General features: G+C 42.0%; 1 protein-coding gene across 5 annotated transcripts in view; it reads left to right on the top strand.

The window, feature by feature from the left end:
• The window catches only part of TRIM24 (tripartite motif containing 24), a 115,384-nt gene that overhangs the window by 59,325 nt on the left and 30,949 nt on the right, over positions 1–25,110 (top strand). For 2 of the 5 annotated variants that reach the window (XR_011387522.1, XM_051835645.2), the window contains exons 5-11: positions 971–1,087; positions 3,761–3,875; positions 7,221–7,367; positions 12,258–12,375; positions 17,055–17,338; positions 20,100–20,273; positions 23,142–23,315. Coding sequence is in view for 4 of the 5 variants with exons in the window: in XM_051835645.2 (XP_051691605.2) it covers positions 971–1,087; positions 3,761–3,875; positions 7,221–7,367; positions 12,258–12,375; positions 17,055–17,338; positions 20,100–20,273; positions 23,142–23,315 (1,129 nt within the window). In the remaining variant the exon portion in view is untranslated. The remainder of the gene's footprint in view (positions 1–970; positions 1,088–3,760; positions 3,876–7,220; positions 7,368–12,257; positions 12,376–17,054; positions 17,339–20,099; positions 20,274–23,141; positions 23,316–25,110) is intronic. The other 3 variants (XM_051835646.2, XM_051835648.2, XM_051835647.2) reach the window with 3 other exon arrangements.

Genomic DNA, 25,110 nt, shown 5'->3' with positions numbered 1-25,110 from the left:
AGGTCTCCCCAGCAGGAGACTGGGGTTGTTAAACTGTTCACTTGGCAGGGAACCAAGTTCATGGACCACCATCTGCTGCTTCCCAGAGTACACTGGGAGCAAAGCAGACAGCTGAACCCAGACACTCCTGGGTGGGATGGGGCATCCCAAGTGGGTCTTCACCTTTTTTAGAGTGCTGTTTGTTGTAATCATATTTTTAAACCTTTACCAAACAAGGCATGACATCAAGAGTTTGGCTTTTTCTTTCTCCATTTATCCTGAAGGCATATGTTCAAGACCTTTCTAAAGTAACTACAAATGATCTTTTTTTTTTTTTTTTTAATTTATTTATTTTTATTTTTTTTTTGACAGGCAGAGTGGACATTGAGAGAGAGAGACAGAGAGAAAGGTCTTCCTTTGCCGTTGGTTCACCCTCCAATGGCCGCCGCGGCCGGCGCGCTGCGGCCGGTGCACCGCGCTGATCCGAAGGCAGGAGCCAGGAGCCAGGTGCTTTTCCTGGTCTCCCATGGGGTGCAGGGCCCAAGCACCTGGGCCATCCTCCACTGCACTCCCTGGCCACAGCAGAGGGCTGGCCTGGAAGAGGGGCAACCGGGACAGAATCCGGCGCCCCGACCGGGACTAGAACCCGGGGTGCCAGCGCCGCCAGGCGGAGGATTAGCCTAGTGAGCCGCGGCGCCGGCCTACAAATGATCTTTAAAATGTATGTTTACAGTAAATGTTCACGGTTACAAAACGAAAAATAGTTAATACGTCTGTTAAAATGATGTAAAAAATGTTAAAAATAGTTACTACATCTGTTAAATTGACTTTTTGTTTGAGGAATAATTTGTGAGGAAGTTTGGAAAGCCTGCCTTGAGGGTTATATTTGGTATTTAAAAAATTTTGATGTTGTTTTTGTATCTTTTCAAAAATCATTTCTCTACTTTTATTTTATACAAATATTTAAGTAATTTGCTTATTATTTCTTCAGATACCAATTTATAGAAGAAGCTTTTCAGAACCAGAAAGTGATAATAGACACATTAATCACCAAACTGATGGAAAAGACAAAATATATAAAATTTACAGGAAATCAGATCCAAAACAGGTAAATTTTTATGCCTACTACTATATTTTCATATGTGTCAAGTGTATTTACTTTTAGAGTAGAATTATTTTTAACTGACTGTGAAGTGCTAAGCTATGAGATGACTAATAATATATGGTTGAAAAGACTTTTCTAGAAACTTTGAGTTGGGAAGAATTTTTTCAACCATAAAAATTGATGATAAGCTACCATTAGTAATAGCTCATTTAACTGGTTCATACTGATAATTTATGATTATCTGGTCTTGTCTAATTTTAAGGAAACCCCATGATCTTAAAGCCATTTTTGCCAGTATTAAACACTATTTTAACAAATATATAGCTAATTGATACTATATGGTTTGCTGAAATTTACAGTGCCTGAGCTGTGATGATCTTCTAATTGCAGAGAGACACCAGGAGTCAGGGATTGTTGAGCTGTTCACTTTAAATTCCTTGTCTGATGAGAATTCTGTGATTGGGTAGCAAAGCAGGAATGTGGCATAATCCACATTGTAAAAACCACTTGGGGGCACACGGTGCCATTTCATTCCGTCCTCTTTCTTTGGTTGCTTTGCATACAAAAGCCTGACTTTGTCTAGGGAAGAGCCCACACAAAAGCAGCTTTGCAGGGGTTTCAGTTGCCAGGAAAACCGTGTTAGCTGAGGTTCATCTTGTCCAAGATCAGTCTTCATAATTCATTCTGGGACATAGTGAGGAGTGGAGCACTTGACTTCTTCCCCTGCTAATTCCTTTTTTATTTTTATTTTTTTTCTAAGATTTATGTATTTGAAAGTCAGAGTTACAGGGAGGCAGAGAAAGAGAGAGAGAGATCTTCCATCCACTGGCTTCCCCCCATATAGCCACAAAGTTCAGAGTTGGGCCATCTGAAGCCGGGTATCAGGAGCTTCTTCAGGGTCTCCCACATGGGTGCAGGGGCCCAAAGACTCAGACCTTCTTCTGCAGCTTTCCCAGCCACATTAGCAGGGAGCTGGATCGGAAGTAGAGCAGCTGGGACTTGAACTGGTGCCAGTGTGGGATGCTTGCTGCTCAGACGGCAGCTTTATCCACTGCGCCACAGTGCTGGCCCCAAAAGAGATTCTTAAAATGGAAGATAACCCTTTCTTGTTGTTCTAGCGTTGGGATATCAGTCTAATCATTATTCTGCATTGTATTGTATGTCTTCAAGTTTCTCTTACTCTTCCTTTATCAGTTCTCATTTTTCTAACCTTTATTTTTCACATAATAGCTATTGTTAATCAAATACTTTTTCCTTTACCATATTCTATTCAGTATAGTATATTTTGCCAAATAGAATAATTGGTGGGATATAACATTTTTGATTCAGTAATTGAAATTTTATAATGAATGTTAATTGAAAGAGATAATATCTATTGGCAAAAGTATTCATTGTTAAATGGTAAAAATGTCCATTGCTAACTATTAAGCTTTAAGTAAAATAACCTTGTGTAATGACATTTACAGATGGCTATTTGGCCTTTTATTGTATTTAGGGTATGAGCTCTTGGTCAAGGTTCAGCTTTTTACATATTGATGTCTGTTTTTCCCAATACCATTTGTTGCAACAATTATACTGTTTCAATTGAATTACCTTGATGCTTCTGTTTAAAAAAAAAAAAAAATAGAAGGAATTAACCATTGACTGTTTAAGTGTGGATTTATTTGTGGATACTTGTACTTTGTGTGTGCTTTTTGCCAGTATTCTACTTTCATGATCATTGTAAATTTTTGTATTAAATCTTAGCTAGGATGAGTTCTCCAATTTGTTATTTTTCAGTTTTTGTAATTTGTGCTGTTTTCACAAAACAATAACATTGTTGTTGAGAAACAATTGGTTTCTGAATTGTGATGGAAATTAGAGAATCTTCCTTAGTAGGTAGTAATTGTTTATATCCTCTTATAACCTACCTGACTGTTAAAGGATTAAATTTCCCAACTTTGCTATTAATTCATCTGTATGCATTTGCAAGCCTGTCATTGTTTGTCCCTTATCCCATTCTCCCACTGTGAAGATTTGAATGAGTTTTTGGAAATAGATTACTTCTGGGGTCCGGCTGGTTTTCTTGATCTGATAGTAATATTGTCAAAGCATTAATCTTGTCAGAAAATTATGCTGAAGAATTTTCAACAGGATAATATTTGTACTTTTTGTCATAAGTTTTGGAGAATAACTATGGAGAAACAGCAGGGACGATGGAGCTTTTTTGAGTTATTTCAAGATAAATGTATTAAGTAGCAAAGTACTACTGTCTTTTTGCCTTTTAGTCAGGTATAGCGAATACTGTTTGGTCATGAGTCACATTCACACATTTGTGTAAATACAACAGAACTTGTTTAGAATCATGGTTTATCTTTTTCAAGTCCTTTTTGTAGTCTCCCCTTCTCTCTTACTCCTTTTATTTTACTGGGTGTCTTTCAAGCTATATTATTTTAATAGGCTTTTTTCCAATTTTATATATTTTGAATGTAAGATTGAATTATATGAATACTTAATTCAGAAGAATTTTATTTGTGATCTTCAAAATGTGCTTTTAAACTGGAGGATTCTTAGGAGCTTTTTAAGAGCTGAAAACATGTTGGTCTAATTTAGACATTAAAGCATCAATTTTAAGTATGGGAAATAAAAATTGCCTTAAATTGTAGATGTTTCACCCCCAATTAATTTAATTTGCAGAATCATCGAAGTGAATCAAAACCAGAAGCAAGTGGAACAGGACATCAAGGTTGCCATATTTACACTGATGGTAGAAATCAACAAGAAAGGGAAAGCGCTACTGCATCAGCTGGAGGTGGGTCACTGCCACCCCGGGCCGCGTGGCCAGCAGAGTGGCTCTTCCGTGGCCTTGTTCCTTCTCTACTCACAAGTTTTCTTTGCCACGTTCTAGACTGTAGCCAACAGTTTGTGAGTGTCTAACATCCCAGGGATGTTTACGCTCATACAATCAGCGTAGCGCCTTGCTTAGGAGGTTTGTGAATGTTGAAGAGATGAGTCATTTCAGAGCTTTCTTGAAATGAAGAGTTTGCATCACAAAGGATATATTGGAGCAGACTTTTCTGGAAAGATACACAGTTCTGTTTAGTTCTCAGATATACAGTCACCCACCCTGCGAGGTTTCCGTGATGACTGAGCTGTAAGGTTTCATGTAATGGCATCACGGCCATCTTGGTGTGCTGTCAGAAGGTCCTGTGTTCTCACAACAAAGTCTCCTCACACAGACTTTCTCAGAATTCAGCCAGTCGTTAGGTAATGCACGACTATTCTTTCAGCCTTGTTAGAAATCAGGCAATAGAATGTGGCTCCTGCCCTTGTCTTAATTATGTGAAAGAAGCCCTCGGAGCTGTTCAAGACACTCAGTATGGTTGTTGATTACTTCAGGTAAGAAAAATATTACTGTTTTCATCAGCATTTTTTCTTTTAAGATTTATTTATTTATTTGAAGGTTAGAGTTACAGAGAGACAGAAAGAGAAGTCTTCCATCCGCTGATTCGCTTTCCAAGTGGCCGCAGTGGTTGGAGCTGGGCCCATCCAACGCCAGGAGCCAGGAGCTACTTCTGGGTCTCCCACGTGGGTGTAGGGGCCTAAGGACTTGGGCCATCTTCCACTGCTTTCCCAAGCCATAGCAGAGAGCTGGATCAGAAGTGGAGCAGCTGGGACTCAAACCAGTGCCCTTATGGGATGCCGGCACTGCAGTCAGCATCTTTACCCACTATGCTACAGCGCCAGCCCCCATCAGCTTTTTTAAACTCGGGAAGGGCAACATCCAAAGTCAGTGTTTGACTTCAAATAATAAGATGTAACAACTTACAGGGATTTTTACCACACAGTTCCAATCATATGTTGTTCAGTTTTACAGATGTAGAGAGAATTCTTGAAGAACAAGTAGTTTAGAATAAAAAGAGAAGAACTCCAGTATTTGGAGATATGAGGAAGAATGAGACTCGTGGAAATGATGTATTTCAAACTCTGTTTCATTGTTGGCCAAGTTAGAAGGCCTCTATCAGAGAGGTTCTCCTTCCTGGGGAAGTTTGTTTATTCCCATGGTTTGTCAACCATGCAGGAAACAAAGGTTGAAATATTTTTGTGCTTTTGGATACAAGTAGTTATGTAGTGAGGAAGTATTCTGAGCAGAAAAAATCACATTCCGTTTATAGTAACACTTATTCAAGATACTGAGCTTTTTTTTTTTTTTTTCAAAAAGGCCCCATTTAAGCAGAATTTGAAAAATTTTCAAAGCTGTGCTTAAAATCAAATAGAACTTTATGATCTGCTTTCCCAGAGATTGAGAATGCATAGATTACTGTGGTTTTGTTTCCAGACTTGATTGGGTATCAGAAACGCTTGAAGAACTTTTAAACAAGAACAAAGAAAATAATGCCTAGACCCTTACTACTCAAAGAATGAACCTGGCCATCCGTATTTAAAATATCAACTTTGATTATTTTCTCAGCACCTTTGAAATAAGGCTCTAATCCTCAAACCCATTCTCCTGTTTCAGAGCCCTCCTTTAAGACAAATATAGATAATTTTATTGGCTAAGACTCAAGGGAAATTGGCCCAAATAGTTACCAGAGGAAAACCAAAACTCTAGGGCTTCTGATTCTCAGTTTGTATACTCCCCAGAAGTCAACAGTATTTCTATTCCCATTACATGTGGTTTTTAGATTCAGAAATAACAGGTAAATTGTCATCTCTCTGAACTTTGACATGATGAAGACAGTGACTGATAACAGTCCCTCAGATACAGACTTGCTTCTGAGGTTAGCGAATTCACTGTAGTACGTGTGTATTTTCCAGGTTTGGAACTGACTAGGGCCAGGATCTGGTTTCACATTTTATTGAGAATCTGAGTTCATCTTATCGTTTTGAAATTTTTAATTTGTCTGACACAGTAGAGGGCCTTATACTTTCCCTTTTCTCTTGGCAGGCCATGGATGAGGTTTTTGGATAGGATCCTTTAGTAAAAGGCGAAAGATTTATAGGATCTGAAGAGAAACCAGAGTATGGATAGGATCCCTTAACCCATCATTTTCACCACCTCTGATTATTCTATCTTCTGCTTTTTTTCTATGTTTTCTTAGTGCTCTGGTACAGTTTTTCACTATATCTATGGTTCTCATGATAATTCTTAATAAACAGAAATAATCTGCATTAAAAAAAAAAACCATGTACAAATGGAAAGTGTTATCTGCACAGGACATGACTGTAGACCAAAACTAGTTGCAGGTGGAACTAGAATCCCTAAAAGGTGAAGGCATCTCAAGATTGAGTAAATCATGTGATCTGGAAGCTTCACTGGATTATTCATTGATACATCTCTTTGTGAATATTGGATTCAACATACACTTTTTATTTTCTCTTGAAAGATTTATTTATTGGGGCCAGCGCTGTGGTGGAGTAGGTAAAGCCGTCAACTGCAGTGCTGGCATCGCATAAGGGCACCTGTTTGAGTCCCGGCTGCTCCACTTCGATCCAACTCTCTGCTATGGTCTGGGAACACAGTAGAAGATGGTCTAAGTCCGTGGGCCCCTGCACAGATGTGGGAGACCCAGAAGAAGCTCCTGGGCTCTGGATCGGCACAGTTCTGGCCATTGTGACCAATTGGAGAGTTAACCAGCAGATGTAATACTTCTGTCTGTCTCTCTGCCTCTCCTTCTCTCTCAGTGTAACTCTGACTTTCAAATGAATACATCTTTAAAAATAAAAGGCATTTTCAGAGAGTCAGAGGCAGAGAGAGAGGTCTTACTACATCTACTACATCTACTACATCTACTGGTTCACTCCCAAAATGGCTGCAGGAGCTTCCTGCAGGATTCTCACGTGGATGCAGGAGTCCATCCTTGTTCTGTCTTCTACTTTCCCAGGCCATAGCAGAGAGCTGGATTGGATGTAGAGCATCTGGTACTTGAACTGGCGACCACATGGGATGCATGCACTGCAGGTAGTGGGTTAACCCACCATGCAACAGCGCCAGCCCCTAGCATATACTTATTATAAGCAACTCATGCTTTGTTTCTTTTTGTTTCAGTTGACTGCTCAGAGATGGTGATTATTCTGATTTGTTTATTTGAAATCAAATACATCTAAATAATGCAATATGCAGAAACTGATGTTAAAATTACTTTCTTGTTTTCAGAGCCTTGCAAAGGACCATCGTATGAAACTTATGCAACAGCAACAGGAGGTGGCTGGACTTTCCAAACAGTTGGAACACGTCATGCATTTTTCTAAATGGGCAGTTTCCAGTGGCAGCAGTACAGCATTACTGTATAGCAAGCGACTGGTAAGACAGATTATGGTGTTTAGCGTACTGTAAAAATGTCCTGTGAAACCATAGTCATGGGAATGTTTAAAATTCAGAAATGTACATTAGTACTTAATGTTTACCTATTTCTATTCTAATTGATAAAACTACTGAAGTTTTACAAATATTTTTGACTGCTGTGATTTTGGTGGGACGTAAATTTTAATGTTCCAGCATCACTCCTGTTTTGTTTTAAGTTTACTCTTTTCATGGCAGTTGAATTCAACCCAAACAGTAATCCTGGTGGTAACGTTTACCAGTCATCTCTAGTGTGCCAGGCACTAATTCTAACCTGTCTATTGCACAAATGGTGAAACTAAGGCACGGAGTTCCAGAGTCCCACCGTGAGAGAGAGGCAGTGTAGACACCATGACCTCAGACTGACTTCAGAATCTGCATTCTGCTTGTTGGTGCTGGGTACAGGAGAGCGTGCTGGATGTTAACCTCATTTGGCATAGAGAACTGTCTCAGATGTGCTGAACTACAGCCTCACTATTGACAGTGTGATTCCTGGTTTTTTTTTTTGACAGGCAGAGTTAGAGAGAGACAGAGAGAAAGGTCTTCCTTTTCCATTGGTTCACCCCCCTGAATGGCCTGAAGCCAGGAGCCAGGTGCTTCTTCCTGGTCTCCCATGCGGTTGTAGGGCCCAAGCACTTGGCCCATCCTCCACTGCCTTCCCGGGCCACAGCAGAGAGCTGGACTGGAAGAGGAGCGACCGGGACAGAACCGTTGCTCCGACCCAGACTAGAACCCCGGGTGCTGGCCCTGCAGGCGGAGGATTAGCCAGGTGGGCCTCCGAGCTGGCCAATGTAAACATTCTTAAAAGTTCCCGTTTTACTTTAGTTTATTAAAGACCAAACAAATATTTATCCTGTGAGGTATTTATGACTTCCTATTTACTTTTGTTTTTATGCATGCATATTTTTGCATAAGTCAATAATCCTAGTTTGCTTTTGGGCACAAACAAGAGATAGAGTAATTGTGTCACCATAATATGTTTCTCCATGTGGGGATTTTTTAATTTAATGCATTTAAAATGAGTCATGCCAATGGGATGACCACTGAGCTTATATTTTATCCTTGCTTGGAGAGTTGTTTTTTGGTCAGGCAGAGTTAGAGAGACAGAGAAAAGTCTTCCTTCCGTTGGTTCACCCCCAAATGGCTGCCGGAGCTACGCCAATCCAAAGCCAGGAGCCAGGTGCTTCTCCTGGTCTCCCATGTGGGTGCAGGGCCCAAGCACTTGGCCCATCCTCCACTGCCTTCCCGGGCCACAGCAGAGAGCTGGACTGGAAGAGGAGCAACTGGGACAGAACCCGGCGCCCCGACCGTGACTAGAACCCCAGGTGCCGTCCCCGCAGGCGGAGGATTATCCTAGTGAGCCACAGCGTCCGCCGCTTGGAGAGCTTTTCCCTCCACAGTATACACAAAATGTAATTCATAATAAGTCAGAGGCCTACCACAAAAAGTGCTAAATTTTACAGCAAAAGGCCACATATATTGAATTTTACTTTAGAACCAAAAACAGTTGCACCTGTGAAGTAGAATATTTCAGAACATCTCTTACAGTTATGATTGAGAAATAACAAAAGTTCTTAAACTAGGAGCAAACTTAACATCATTTCTGAAAACTAGGATATGCATTGTTCTTAAAATAGTCTTTTCTGTTCATATATCACCACACCTAAAAACAGTCACCCATGCAGCAGTGCAAAGCAATACAAATAAGAAATGAATATCGTGAAATGAGCTTTGAAGAATAAATGTACTTTGCTTATTTCCTTTGGTAAATTGATCCCTTTATTATTATGTATTGACCTTTTTTTGGTCTTTTTTGAATTATATTTTATCTGACATAACTACCCTTACATGTTTCTTGTTTCCATTTGCGTGACATATCTTTTCCATCCCTTTGCTTGCAGTCTATGTGTGTCTACTAGTGAAGTGAGTTTCTTGTGGGAGCGTATCATTGGGTCTCATTCTCTTATTTCAACCAGAGTATATTTTTTAACTGAAGAATTTCACTCATTTATATTCAGAGTTGCTATTGATATCTAGAAACATACTGGAGTCATTATGTTCCTTTCTTCCTCTGGTTCTTCCTAGTGGCTTGTTGGTTTTCTGTAGCTGATAGTGTTTGAGTCTCGACTTCATCTTTTGGGTATCTGCTCTACTGTTGAGTTTTGGCGTTTTATGTATTTTTATGATGGTAGTTTTCTTGTATTTTTGAGGGTTTCACTATAACATGCCTCAGGGAGGAGTGTTTTTTCTTTCATCTTTTGGATCTGGAGGTCCATGTCTTTCCCAAGCTTTAGAAAGTTTTAAGATTTATTTTATTTGAAAGGCAGAGTCACAGAGAGCAAAAGAGAGAGACAGATATCTTCCATCCACTGGTTCAACCTGCCAGTGGCCACAGTGGTCAGACGTGGGCCCAACCAAAGCTAGGAGTCAAGTCAGGAGCTTCTTCTGGGTGTCTCATTTGTGTGCAGGGCTCAAGCACTTGGACCATTTTCCACTGCTCTCTCAGGCATATTAGCACTGAGCTGGATTGGAAGAGGAGCAGCTGGGACTTGAACTAGTGCCCACATGTGATGCTGGCAGCTTAAATTCTTCTGTCTGCTTAATTATGCTGTTGAGGCTGTCAACTGTATTATTAATTTCATTTATTCAGTTCTTTAAGTGCCACGATTTTTGACTGGCTCTTTTTTATGATTTTCATCTCTGCTGAGTTTCTTGTTTCATGGATTCATCTTTCTAATTTTGTTGAATTGTTTGCATTATCTTGTACCTCATCAATTTTCTTTAAAAATCATTCTTTGAATTGTCAAACAGTGCATTGATTTCTATTTCTTTGTAGTCTGTTGCTAGAGGATTACTATATACTTTGGGGGCGTAATGTTAACTCAGCTTTTTATTTTTATTGCTATGTTTTGCATACTTCTTTGGGTGTTGAATATCCCAAAGGCCCTTGTGTTAAAGTCTTGGTCCCCATGGAGGTGATGTTGGGAAGTGACAGAGTGAGGCCTAGAGGGAGGTCCTTAGGTCACTGGAGGCGTGCCTTCAGAACCTGATTCCCTCGTGAACTCTTGAGTTCTCGTGAGAGCCTGGGCTCTGTCCAACCACTCTGCTTCCTCATCTCACTTGGAATCCTTTCTCTGCCTGTGCTCTGCCATTGCCGTCTGCCACTCTCATCATAGGCCTCACCAGTAGTTCTGCCCAGTCTTGGACTTGAACCTCCAAAAGTGCGAGCTAAATGAACCTTTTCTCTTTATAAAGTTATGATTACTTCAAGTGTTTCACTGTAGTAATAAAAAGCTAACAAACTTTTTATGTCCCCACATTAGAGTTTGTGAGTGTGACAGATCAGTTCCTTCTATCAGTTTTATGCGGTGCCTCTTGGGGTAAAAGCCTTTGTTCTGGTTACCTGTCCTAGGGTATTTGGATATGTTGCCTTGGCTTTGGTTTCTCAGTAGCCTGGGGTACAGGATTTGTGGACTCCTGTCAGCAGCTGGGGTGCAGCTGTCTTAGAGCAGGTTCCCATTGGTGTCCATTCTCTCCTGGAGCTTTAGCAGCCGAACCAGTCAGGAAAGACGGCTCAGCTATTTTCTGAGGTCAGGGGAGGCTGTCAGAGGAGCTGCTTTTCAGTGTGCCCAGGCCTCCTGGAGCTCTCTAGGGTTGGTTTACTGGTTGTCCCCTGGGGCAAATGGTGTGTGGGCAGGGCCTGCTTCTGGGGCAGTACGAAGGTGGATAGGGCCATTTAGTTGCTTCTAGGGCAGGAGGATGGTGGGTAGGGACACTTGTCTGTCTTCAGAGGGGCTCTGTGGGGCAGGTTCGTTCTTGTGGCTCTGGGAGGGAAGGTGGGAGGCTTCACAGAACCCAAAGTGTGTGGGGCCTCCACAAGAGCCTGCGTGGGTAATGGTATCACGTGGGCTGGAACAACTGAGCAGGATATATTCAAATTTTGTTTTATAGATGGGTTCAGCTGCTCCATGGGACTCCTGCATCCTGTATCAGAGCAGTGGTTCTGGTTTCCACTGCTTCCCTTCTCATTGTGTTCCCTGCTGTTACACCTGGGAAAGCAGAAGAAGGTGGCCTAGCGCCTGAACCCCTGCTACCCCTGTGGGAGACCTGGGTGGAGTTCCCGTTTCTTGGCTTGACTGTGGCCTAGTCCTGACTGTGGCGGCTATTTGGGGTGTGAGCCAGGGTTTGGAAAATCTTTTTGTCTGTCCCTCCCTCTCTGTCACTCAGCTTTTCTAATAATATAAATCAATCCATCTTTTAAAAATGGTTATTTTACAGATCTGATTTGATGTTTCTATATAATTTTTTTTAATTTACAAAACTGGCTTTAACCTTTTATTTTACAATACTTCTCAGTTTTGGATTCATTGGTGCAGCTAATTGAGTCATACCTCAGAACTGTTGCTTTGGAAAGAAAATGACATATGTCTGTTTTTTATAAGCTATATGAATGTTCACTGTGTGTTGGGATACACACCAGAGACATTAATAATTAGTGATAGAGATAGAAGCAGAGACTCCCACCTACTGCTTCACACTCAGCTGCCCACACCAACCTCTGGATGGAGCTGAAGCCAGAACTGAGCAGCCGTCCAGGTCTCCCATGTGGGCAGCAGGAAGTGACTTTGTGAGTCATGGCTGCCTCACAGGGCGTGCGTGAGCTGAAACCTGAGTGGGGAGCCATGGCTGGGTATCGAATCCCGGCACACCCATGTGGGACTCAGGTGTTCCAGTTGGCATCTTAACTGCCTCACACCTCCCACCCAGAGAATGTGTTTGTGTTTTTACTGGGCATTTATTATTTTCCTGATATAGATATTGATGCTTCATTGTCTGTCTCCTTTCTTCTAGATTACATACCGGTTACGGCACCTCCTTCGTGCAAGGTGTGATGCTTCCCCAGTGACCAACAACACCATCCAGTTTCACTGTGATCCCAGTTTCTGGGCTCAAAATATTATCAACTTAGGTAGGCAATTATGTATTTTCTCAACATGCCATTGCTTGTGGAACTCTGAGCAGTTATGGCCTGTTACTGGATATATGTTTCCTTTCATCCTGCAGTGTTTTGTTGTCTTGTTTAAAAGACATGTATGTGTAAGGTTAGTTCTTTATTAGAGGGAGTTGATGCTTGCCAGTCGTTCATTCAGGATTCTGGATATCTAGAGCATCTTCTGTGGAAATCCTGTTTCTTCTGACGCTGTTGGCACACCCATTCTCTGGTACCTGGTTCTTCAGTTTCTTTATCTTGCTTGCATAAGGAAGTTTTTTTTCTTTTGCCTGGTCAGATAACTTTACATTTATAGATATATAGATGTACAAATATGAGTTTTATTTATGAGATATAACATAATATGCAGGGTGGGTTTAAGTATGAAAGTTCACAGATGATCATGTGGTAACAGTAGGAGCTAAAATATCCTTGTAAGCAGTTGACCTGGAAGTTATTAAACTTTACTGAATAGAAAGTCTTTGGGCCTCCTCCCTTGATTCTTCACAGCAACCACGAATACAGAAATTTATGAATTCCATGTACATCATTTATTCATCAATGACCAGTTTTCCCTTGGATGATATTTTCTGAGCTCATTGACTTTGTTTCAGAATCATCAAAGATGATAGTTTTCTCATCCCCAGGGCTAGAATCTGGGTAGGAAGGAGAAAAATGACTAGAGAGAGCACCATTGTTCCTGGGACATAGGACAAGAAGAAATAAGCTGACACACATTTCATCCAACCAAGCAAAGAAAGAACAAAAGGAATCCTTGAAGCAAAGGTGCTACAGAAGGCTTGTGGGGACAACTACCATACTCATCCACCTTACTGACAAAAAAGTATCTTTGGAAATACAAAGCACCTTATTTTTTCAGTTTTTAAATTTATTGTATTTTTTTAAAAAAATATTTACTTATTTATTTGGAAGTCAGAATTAGAAGGAGAGGGGGAGAGAGAGAGAAATAGAGATCTTCCATCCTCTGGTTCACTACCCAAATGGCCAGAGCGGTCTGAGCTGGGCTGATCCTAAGCCAGGAGTTCTTCTGGGTCTCCCACATGGACTTGGGCCATGCTCTGATGCTTTCCCAGGTGCACTAGCAGGGATCTGGATTGGATCTGGAGCAGCTGGGATTCGTACCAGTGCCCATGTGGGATGTCATTACTGCAGGCAACAGCTTCATCTGCTGTGCCATGGCGATGCCCCCCAGTTTATTGTATGTTCATTTGGAAGGCAGAGGAGGGGGCTAGGGAACGAGTGTGAGAGAGATCTTCCATCCTCTTGTTCACTCCCCAAATACCCAAAATAGCCAGGGCTGGGACAGGTGAAGCCAGGAGCTTGGAACTTCATCCAGGTATGATACGGGTAGGGGGGACTCAAGTACTTGAGCCATCATCTGCCACCTCCCAGGGTGCACATTATCAGTAAATGGGAATCAGAGTAGACCCCAGACTCAAATGCAGGCACCCTGAGCAGCATCTTAACCATTGCACTAAATACCCACAGCAGACTCCTTGACTACCACACGTTCATCTGAGAACTTAGCACAAATGATGAGTCTTCCCACATAGTGTATTCAGAGAAACTTACACAAATTACATAAACACCCATGGAGCCAGCTGGGTGGCACAGTGGTTAAGCTGCCCTCCGTGACGCCTGCACCCGAACTGCTGTGCAGGTTCTACTGCTGGCTGCCCCGCCTTTGACCCAGCTTTCTGCTAACGCACCTGGGAAGGTAAGGGAAGAAGGCCAAGTACATGAGCCTTTGCCACCCATGTGGGAGACCTGGATGGAGTTACTGGCTGCTGGCTTCAGCGTGGCCCAGATCTGGCTGTTGGCAGTCATTTAGGGAGTAAACCAGCAAGTAGAAGATTTCATTTTCTGTCTCTCCCTTTTTATCTATCTCTCTGCCTTGCAAATAAATATATTTTTTTAAGATTTATTTATTTATTTGAAAGAGTTACACCGAGAGAGGAGAGGCAGAGAGAGAGAGAGGTCTTCCATCCGATGGTTCACTCCCCAGTTGGCTGCAACAACTGGAACTGCACTGATCCAAAGCCTGGAGCCAGGAGCTTCTTCCAGGTCTCCCATGCGGGTTCAGGGACCCAAGGACTTGGGCCATCTTCCACTGCTTTCCCAGGCCATAGCAGAGAGCTAGACAGGAAATAGAGCAGCCGGGACTCAAACTGGCGCCCACATGGGATGCCGGCACTTCAGGTGGCGACTTTTCCCACTATGCCATAGCCCAGCCCCATAAATAAATATTAAAAAAAAAAAAAAAAAAAAAAAAAAAAAAAAAAAACCTGTGCGTGGATTTCTAAGCATTGTTTCACTGAAACTTGTATTATATATATAATGTATTCTCACAAAGTCCCTGAAAAATGCTTATTATGAATAAATTATGCATGGCTTTCAAAGTCTTTGTCACTGAAATCTTTTAAATTTTTTTCCCAGAAACTTTTTGACATACCTCCATACTTAGTAATCATATTACTTAGAATGAGTAAGTACATCTACATGTAAACATATTTAAGAATTTGGTTTGAAATTATAACAGAAATGGATATGGCTTTTAATAAGTCTGTATCTGCAAAAATAGGATCTGCATCAGCAAAAATAGGATTTCCACACTCAATAAGCTTGTGAAACTGACAGAGTAACGCTAAATAATGTCCTTTATTGTACTAGTTAAGGCTGCTACTTGTAGCTCAGTAAATTTATTTACAATTGACATTGTAAGCCTCCCAAGGAGTCAAGTTTCCCAAGTTTTTTTATCCTGGGCTTTTGAAAAGCTTACAAGATTGTTTGGGAAAAAATCTTAATGAAAAATCTGGATGAATACTTGGTTAATGTTTTGATGACTTTGGGTAAGCGCTTCAGCATTCACCATACCATTTAAAGCAGTTTGTTTTTAAAGATGTTATTTATTTGAAAGACAAAAAGATATCTTCCATCTGTTGGTTCATCTGTTCAGATGACCTTAACAGCCAGGTCTGGGCCCAGACGCCCAGAACTCCATCCTGGCTGGTAGGATCCCTAGCACCTACTGATTTCCCAGGTGCATTAACAGGAAGCTGGATTGGAAAACAAGTAGCCACAACTCAGACTGGCACCCGATATGAGATGCCATCATCACAAACAGTAGCTTAACCACTGCGGCCTCACGCCCACCCCTGATGTTCTGTTTTATACATACACGGTGCATATACCTATGTATCACAATGCTTAATACACAGAAGGATTTAATGAAAAGTATATATTTTAAGCCGGTGTTGCGGCTCAATAGGCTAATCCTGTGCCTGCGGTGCCAGCACCCTAGGTTCTAGTCCCGGTCGGGGCGCGGGATTCTGTCCCGGTTGCTCCTCTTCCAGTCCAGCTCTCTGCTGTGGCCCGGGAGTGCAGTGGAGGATGGCCCAAGTCCTTGGGCCCTGCACCCACATGGGAGACCAGGAGAAGCACCTGGCTGCTGGCTTCGGATCAGCGCAGTGCGCCGGCCGTAGCGGCCATTGAGAGGTAAACCAATGGTAAAAAAGAAGACCTTTCTCTCTGTCTCTCTCTCTCACTGTCCACCCTGCCTGTCCAAAAAAAAAGTACATATTTTAAAAATGCAGGTGCTTACTACATCAAACACATAGTTGTGCATATCATTGAAGAAATCAGATTGAATCAGAACTGTTGGAGGCATCTTTAAAGTTATTCACAATCTAAAGTTTTCCATCAGAGAACTGACTTAGGTTCATTGTAAAAGCAGAGGATTCTTGAGACTGCATTGTTGATATTGAGGAGGAGTCAGGTTTGCTCGTGCTGTATGAGAACAATTCTGAAACATGGTCGGCTTATTCAGGAGAATGCATCTGTATCTGTGCAAGACCAGATTTTCTTCATATATTGTGATCTGAACTACAGATCATGACCGATACTGCAGGGACACGTGTGGGAGCTCAGCTGTTATATATTATTCTATTATATATATATTGAGATATAACTACAGACCATGACTGATACTGCAGGGACATGTGTGGGAGCTCAGCTGTTATATTATTCTATTATATATATTGTGATCTAACTACAGACGATGACTGATACTGCAGGGCCACATATGGGAGGTCAGCTGTTAGGCCAAAGCAAATCAGTATTCACCTTATTTTAAGATTTGTTTACTTATTTGAAGGGCAGAGTGACAGAGGGAGGGGAGAGGGAAATCTTCCATCCACTGGTTCACTTCCCAAATGGCTGCAATGGCCAGGTTGAAGCCAGGATCCAGGAATTCCATCCTGGTCTCCCACATAGGTGATAGGTGCCCAAGCACTTGGACAATCTTCTGCCTTCCAGTCACATTAGCAGGGAGCTTAAATGGAAGTGGAGCAGCCAGGACTTGAAGCAACACTCTTATAGGAGATGTCAGTATTGAAAACAGTGGCTTAACCAGCTGTGGCACAGTGCTGGCTGGGCCTGGTAATTTTTTTTAATTCTCCAGTTTTTCATATGGTAGATTTTCTCAGAACCTACATATATAGCTCTTTCAGGTTCTCTATTTTTGAGTATAACATCCCTCCACAGTTCTGAATTCTAGCAAAAAATAGCTGTACAAAGTGTGATATTTCATCAACTACCAAAAAACTTTGATCGTTTTTTTTTTTTTTTTCTTCCATTAGGTTCTTTAGTAATCGAGGATAAAGAGAGCCAGCCTCAAATGCCTAAACAGAATCCTGTCATGGAACAGAATTCACAGCCATCAGGTGGTTTATCTTCAAACCAGTTATCCAAGTTCCCAACACAGATCAGCCTAGCTCAATTACGACTCCAGCATATGCAGCAACAGGTAATGGCTCAGAGGCAACAGGTGCAACGGAGGCCAGCACCTGTGGGTTTACCAAACCCTAGAATGCAGGGGTCCGGCCAGCAGGGGCCCAGCCAGCAGCCTTCCATCTCTCATCAGGTAAATTTGGAAGCAGGCCTGTCCTAACTTAGAGAATGACAGTGTGATTGTGTTCAGCAGCTCTTGAAATAACCAAGACATCCATCATTCATGATTTACATGTATGAATTTATAAACGGTTCTCACTGAGAATTGATCAACTGCGTCAGTAGTTAACTATAGAATTAATCACTGAGCCTTTAGTCTGCTTTCCTCAGAATTTGCTTTTGATCTTATTTTTAGCCTAGAGTTGAGCACAATAATCAATAAAATACACAGTGTCTGTTGTGCACTTAGAATAAGAGCTTTGCGATCGCACATTCTGTTCTTTTTCCGTTTACTCTCCGTGACTACTGGAGCTTCTTTCGTGCTGCCACCCTCTGCTAAATTCTTGCTCGTAAATCTTTGGCTTGCCAGTTTTCTTTGTTTTCTAAACTTACACTCTTCTGCTCCTCTGGTTTTTAGTTTTTTTAACCCATTTATTTGTAGGTACATGTTGGAAGATGTCAGTCTGTGAACAGGTGTGGGGTACCTGTGGCTCGGTGGGCATGTTCAGATTGTATTCCCCATAGGCACATAAGACTGTGTCTCCAAACCACGTACACGCTAGTTCCCTGTTCCTGTGCTTCTGAACTTAAACCATGTCATCTGCGTAGCTGGGCTTGGGTGAAAAGAGGCCAACCAGTCACATGACCAAGAAGTGCACTCTGGTGTTGAACTCCAGTGAACAGGTTGAACTTTGTTACACTACACTGTCACAGATTCTGTACATAATTCACAGCAGTAGTTCCCGTTGCAATTATGTCAGCTCGTTTAATGCCCATCAGTTCTCTTCTGACTTAATATATTTTCCTTCTGTGTCTTGCAAATTAAATGATGCTACTCAATCAACATAGCACTAGTTTTGCCACTTTTTTAGGATCTTATTTTTTCAAGCTGCTTCTTATCACAGGATTGTTTTAAATTAACCCTGTCAGCCGTAAGTTGAGGAGAAGGGGGAAGGTCACCTTTCCTCTTGTCAGACTGTTTGCTCCCTAAGGACAGGGATGACATGCAAGCCTCACAGATTGCTGACATGCCACACACAGCAGACTTTGCTGTCAGTTGTCACGTTTGGTTTAATCAATCAACTTCACTCTGAGTGAGGGGCAAAAGCCCCCTAAGGACCACTTTATATACTTTTCCACTTATAAAGAAGAAATCCCTTACATAAACTTAGCAGTGTTCCACTGTTTCTACTATGGCTTTTAAAAGTATTTTCTGTTTGTATTTCTGTGGCATAAAACTGTTCAAGTCACACAACTTTTGAAGAAAACTTAAAAGAATTGCTATGGCTCCATGCGCATGCTTCTGTAACACTTTGAGATTCTAATATTTTTCTCTAATGTTTTTTATTTTGCTCTTTACCTCCAAGCCCCTTCAAGCCTTTTTTTTTTTTTTTAAGATTTATTAATTTATTTGAGAGGCAGAGTTACAGAGAGAATTCTTAGATCCATTGGTTCACTCTGAAAGGGCTGTAAAGGACCGATCTTATGAAGCCTGGAGGCATGAGATTCTTCTAGGTCTCCCTTGCTGGTGCAGGGACCCACCCAAGCACTTGGGCCATCTTCTACTGCCTTACCAGGCCATTAGCAGAGAGCTGGATTGGAAGTGGAGCAGCGGATACTCAAACCGTTAACCACATGGGATGCTGGCACTGCAGGTGGCAGCTTTACCTGCTACACCACAGTGCCGGCTCCTAGCCAGTGTCTTCATCAACAGCAATCTAAATACATAATTTGGTAATGATAATGGTCCAGTAGATTTATATGATAGCCTTGGGTACTCCTTCTACTAGCTGGATGACTTTTCAAGTTCTCTAAGTTTTCTAATCTTCTGTTTCCTAATTTGCAGCATGGATGCAATAATACTGCTAGCATTCAGTGACATAATATATGAAAAATGCCTAGCATATTGTCAGAGCTCAGGAAGATATAAAGCTCATTGTTAACTTTTAAACATTGTGTTCATCACTGATTTGTTGGGCAGGGCAGGTGGTTGGCACACACACATCCTCTATGAAGCTGCCTGGGTGGTTCCAGCTGCACTTCGACTCTGGCTCCTCCTGTTGTGCAGCCTGGCAGGATGTAGTGGCTCACGTAGTTGGGTCCCTGCCACCCACATGGGAAACCTGGATTGAATTCCAGCCTCCTGGCTTTGGCCTGGACCTGCCCCAGCTGTTTAGGGCAGTTAGGGGTAACCAGCAGATAGAAGATTTCTGTCTTTCTGTGTTTCAAATTCATATGAAAAGACGAAAGAGTACTAACCTTAGAGCTAGCCTGCTTGTTCAAGTCTGAGCTCCATCAGGATTGTCGTGGTTAATCTTGGGCAAGTTACTTAGACTATCTAAAGATTAAATGAATGAATGCATGTGAGGCACTTAGAGCAGTACTTGGAGTTTAATAACCGCTTGGTAAACATTGGCAGTTATTCTTTGGTTTCTTGAGGGGGCTTGGATACCAGAGACACGGTTGCCCTATTTCCCTAGCACGTCCCAGGCCTGATCCTGGTGCAGGCTCCTTCAAGCCTGGCTGCCTCTCCTTATCTGCACCATGCAGCCCCCGACTTCTGCTCAGACAGTGTATGTTTTTTAATTGTTCTCACACCTTGAATAAGTCTACTCATCCCTCTCCCTGTGGCTGAGTTTCTGCCTTGCTGTAGCAGCTTAATAAATTATACATCTCTGTAGTTTGTCTTTCAGGAAATAATTGTTACTGAATTGATTTCTTTCTTTTTTTCCTAGCAGCCCCCTCCACGTTTGATAAATTTTCAGAATCATAGCCCTAAACCAAATGGACCAGTTCTTCCTCCTCATCCTCCACAGCTGAGATACCCTTCGAGCCAGAATATGCCCAGACAGGCACTAAAGCCCAACCCCCTGCAGATGGCTTTCTTGGCCCAACAAGCCATAAAACAGGTAAATTCCTACCCTCTTCTCCACGGTTGCTTATTCTGCCTCTCTCCAGATCAGGTTGAATTTGAAAATTCAGCAAAAGGGAAAAAGAGTGAGCTTGGCTTTTTTTCTTTCTAAAATTTGAGTCACCATGTTTACTGTAGACCCATGGAAACGAAGCCAAGTGAAAGAAATCAAATCACTTAAGGGAAATCATAATCAGATCATAGGTATTAATGTTTGCATCACTGGTGTATAACTTGTAGCTGAGTAATGGAGTTTCCCAAGACCAAGGGTTGTAACAAGTACAAATTGCATTTCACAAAAGAATAGTGAATGAGTCTAGCATATTTCAAGGAAATGACATGTCTTCAGTAAACCTCTTCTAGATTTTCTTATAAAGTGACAGCTGTCTCTGTCTTTAACTTAAGTACATATGTCAGTCTTTTCAAGTGAAGACTTATAGACTGATTTCAGTTTTATTTCTTCAACAAGCCCAAAATTAAGATGATGATGATATTTTCATAATTCTCTCACCTTGATTTTAATGAAATCCCTTGGAAATGTCATTCTAACGATGCATGGTCTGAGAGTTTCTCTGTGTTTAGCCAATGCAGGGACAGATGTATGGCATAGTAGTTCTGATACCACTTGGGGCACCCACAGTCCACAGCAGAGTGTCTGTCTTCCAGTCCAGGCGGCTTCTCCCAATTGCAGCGTCCTGCTCATGCATGCCTTGGAGGTAGCAAGTGATGAATCAAGCAGTTGCGTCTCTGCCACCCAAGTGTGAGACCTGAATTTAATTCCTGTCTCCCCGTGTAGCCTGTCCTAGTCCTGGCTGTTGCGGGTATTTGCATAGTGAACCAGCAGAAGGGACACATATTTTTCTGTCTCCCTCTCTGCTTTGGAATAAAAAAAAATAAAATAGGGATGGGTGTTGGTTTAGCAGTTCACATGCCACGTGTGGTGCGTACCTCCTGGATTGGAGTGCTCCCACCTCCTGCTAACGTGCACCCTGGGAGGCAACAGATGATGGCTCACATACTTGGATCCCTGCCACCCATAGGTCAGACCTGGACTGAGCACATGCTTGTGCCTGGCTAAACCCTGATTCAGTTACTTAGGGGTGAGCCAGTAGAGGGAAGCTCGTTCTTGCTTCCTCACTCTCTCTCTGTTGGGCTCTGGCTTCCTGAAAAATAGAAGATAAGCTTAGTTTTAAAATTTTTTTTAAAAATGAAAGATTACAGTAATCCATATACATCCTTCTAATCACATTAAGTGGATAAAAACATATTCAAGAAATTTCGAAGTGTTTCATTTTAGTGTGGGTGGTTTTTTTTGTTTTTGTTTTTGTTTTTGTTTTTTTTGACAGGCAGAGTAGACAGTGAGAGAGAGAGAGAGAGAGAAAGTTCTTCCTTTTGCCATTGGTTCACCCTCCAATGGCCGCCGCGGCCGGCGCACCGCGCTAATCCGATGGCAGGAGCCAGGTGCTTTTTCCTGGTCTCCCATGGGGTGCAGGGCCCAAGCACTTGGGCCATCCTCCACTGCACTCCCTGGCCACAGCAGAGAGCTGGCCTGGAAGAGGGGCAACCGGGACAGAATCCGGCGCCCCAACCGGGACTAGAACCCGGTGTGCCGGCGCGGCTAGGCGGAGGATTAGCCTAGTGAGCCGCGGCGCCGGCCAGTGTGGGTGCTTTCTTAAATCTCATCGAACAAGCCCTGGGAGGATATCCACCAGCTATAACTGTAATTATTCCTGGGGAAAGGAGAGGGTGGGATTACATTGGATGGGAGGATATGAGGGGTAAATAGGTGGTAAAGATGACATTCTCAACCAGCTGCTTGTGTTTCTGTAGTAGTTTTAACAATGAAGCTTCTAAATTGAATTTGTAAAATCAGTGTTTGAGATGCCTGTTGCTATATAGTGTCATCATCCCTCTATCCCTAAATGACCATTGGGAAAATGGTTTTCCTGCATTATCTTAGAATACCTCTTAGAGGCTTTCTTTTTCCCATTATGAAAATTTTTCAGCATAGCAAAAGTTGAAAGAATAGAATTTTCCTCCTCTTAGCCGTACCTTGTGTAACTCATGCCCATTTGGTGCTATCCTTCCACCTACATCAAGCCATCATTTTTATTTTTAGTGTGTATTATTTTTAAAAGGTTTATTTATTTACATGTCCGATTTAGGTAGAGACAAAGTAAGAGGTTGGTCAGCTGATTCACTGTTACCAGGTCTCCCATGTAGGTGGCAGGGGCACACATACTTGGGCCATCTTCCCCTGCTTTGCCTGGGCCATTAACAGGGACCTAGATTGGAAGGGCAGCAGTCAGGACTCATATGAAATGCTGACATTGCAAGCGGTGGCTTTACCTACTGTGCTACCAGCCCCCAGCCATCATTTTAAACTAGATTTTGAAGCAAATTGCAAGCAGCAGCATGCTGTACCTCTGTGTGCTTTAGCATGTCTAGTATTGTCTTACTGTATTTATTAGCTCAGCCTCTGATGTGAATGACGAGACTTCTTCTCAAATGTATAACATCTATTAAATATCTGAGAAATGGAAAAGAGAAATATAAAAACTTCAGTGTCACAGTCTGGCTTAATTACTTTCAGGTATTTCAAGTAGGGATAGAAAATGTACATTTTTCAAACCTCCATCTTTATTTTGAAGCTGCTGTTTTTATATTTTGATATACTTTGACTTTTTCATACATCCTTGCTATTGGCTCCTGATGAAATCAGTGCTTCTAATTTTTTGGCTGGATACATGGGTGCCACCCCCCTTCTTTCCATTCACATAACAATTGAACTTGAGTAGCAGAGTGTATCCTGTACTTCATTTTGTTTGAGTTCTTGATTGCCTGTTTTCCATTCTTACTCCTGTAGTGGCAGATCAGCAGTGGACAGGGTGCCCCATCAACTGCCAGCAGCACCTCTTCTACCCCTTCTAGCCCTACCATTACTAGTGCAGCAGGATATGACGGAAAGGCGTTTGGGTCACCCATGATTGATCTGAGCTCACCAGTGGGAGGTTCTTACAATCTTCCTTCTCTTCCAGATGTAAGTACACACAAACTGTATATTAAAATCTATATTAACCACCTCTTTGGAAAATTGTCATTGATTTTGAGTCTTACACAACATGCAGCCTCTTGCACCTTAGCAAAGTGGAATGTGGACTGTATTTTTATCCCTGTTTAGTGTCCATGAAGTCAGCTAGCCCTTGGACTGTTAGGTATGGACCATGGAATATAAGCTGGGGAAGGAGGGGAATAAGGACATGGCCAGATGGACTGGGAGGCTGAGGAATTGGATGTGATTTAGTGGAACAAAGCCAAAGAAGGACACTGCAAGTTCAGAAAAGCAGAGCTCCCATTGTTCTGACCAGTGTAACATTACCTCTGCTTTATGTTATATTGACATTAAGTAATGTGTTTAATCTCCAGATCTCTATCAGTATTGCTTTTCCAAAGGTACAAAATACAACCTGGCATGGACAGATCTCTGTACATAAGTCGATCCTTGTTTTGCCTTTTCTTATACTACAAGGTTAGGTGATTGCACTGTAATGAACACACCTGCACAAAACCAACCATGTAAAAAATTTTCAAGAAATATCCTTGTACACTTAAAAAGAATGACTATAAGATTGAGAGCAAACTTTTTAATTTTCATTGTTGAATTTGTTGTCTTTTCAAGTTCAGATCAGCTAGTATTTCCTAATAGTTGTATTGTTAACCTTACCCGAGTAATTTCATTTTTTTTTAATAATTTTAAGGACAAATTTATGTATATGTTTAATTGGAAAGACAGAGAGGGCGAACACCTGCTGGTTCCTTCACAGTATATCCACACCAGCAGGGTTGAGCTCAGCTGAAGGTAGGAGCTGGGACTCAGTGTGGGTCTCCCACATGGCAGGCAAGGACCCAGTTACTTGATCCATGCCTGATGCTCGCCAGAGTGCGCATTCGCAGGAATCTGTTCCTGGGTGCAGAGCCCAGACCTGAACCCAGACGCTGCACTGTGGTACATGGGCATTCCAGCTGGCGGTTTAATGGCTGGGCCAAATGCCCACCGCCGATTTTATGTACTTGAAATGAGTAGCATGCACTTGTCGTCTATGCATAGATAGTACATGGCAAAACTTGGGGTCTAATTCCCATGGTTTAATTCTGCTTTCAGGATGACTGCATAATACAAATAACTTTTTTATTTTACTATCTAATAAACCCAGTCATTTCAGTACTTTTCATACTCTCTGAAATGTATTGGCCAAGGTATTGAGAAAATTATTTAAAACATAAATGACCCAGTATAGTGCTACCCTGTCCAACTCAACACTGCCTGTCCCTCCAACTCCACCCTCCACCCTACCCCACCACCACCACCACCATTCCAGTGAGAGCACCCAGAGAAGGTAAAGTGCTGTGTTGTGTCTTCTGCGGCCATCCTGCAGCTGGCCTTCCCACTAACTGAACTGATTTCCTCACCGGATCACAGAATGAGGAAACTGACCTGAGTGACTCTTGCTCAGGTCTTCCTAAGCGTTCTAGGTGCATAGGCAAGACGTTTATTCAGTCTGTAAATTGACCCTTGGTTAATTCCCTTGTAAATCTGATTGGGAAAGGCTGGAATTATATTAGAGACCTTCATTGAAAATCTGTTATGTTCTGGCAGAACAGAATATTTGCTTCTAAAGCGTTGTGCTCTCGCGCCGTGAGTTAGGAAAGCATTGTCATTTGTATATTTGTTACATTACAGGAAGAATCTACATAAGAGATTAACTTTCTTTTCCTAACAAGCACTTGTCATGTATTTAGTGACGTTAGTGCCCTGGAAATGTGTTCTGTATGGA

This window comes from Oryctolagus cuniculus, chromosome 3 (assembly GCF_964237555.1).
Source record: "Oryctolagus cuniculus chromosome 3, mOryCun1.1, whole genome shotgun sequence".
NCBI lineage: Eukaryota > Metazoa > Chordata > Mammalia > Lagomorpha > Leporidae > Oryctolagus > Oryctolagus cuniculus.
The sequence above is the reverse complement of the archived record's forward strand: the minus strand, read 5'-3'. Positions and strand labels throughout refer to the sequence as shown.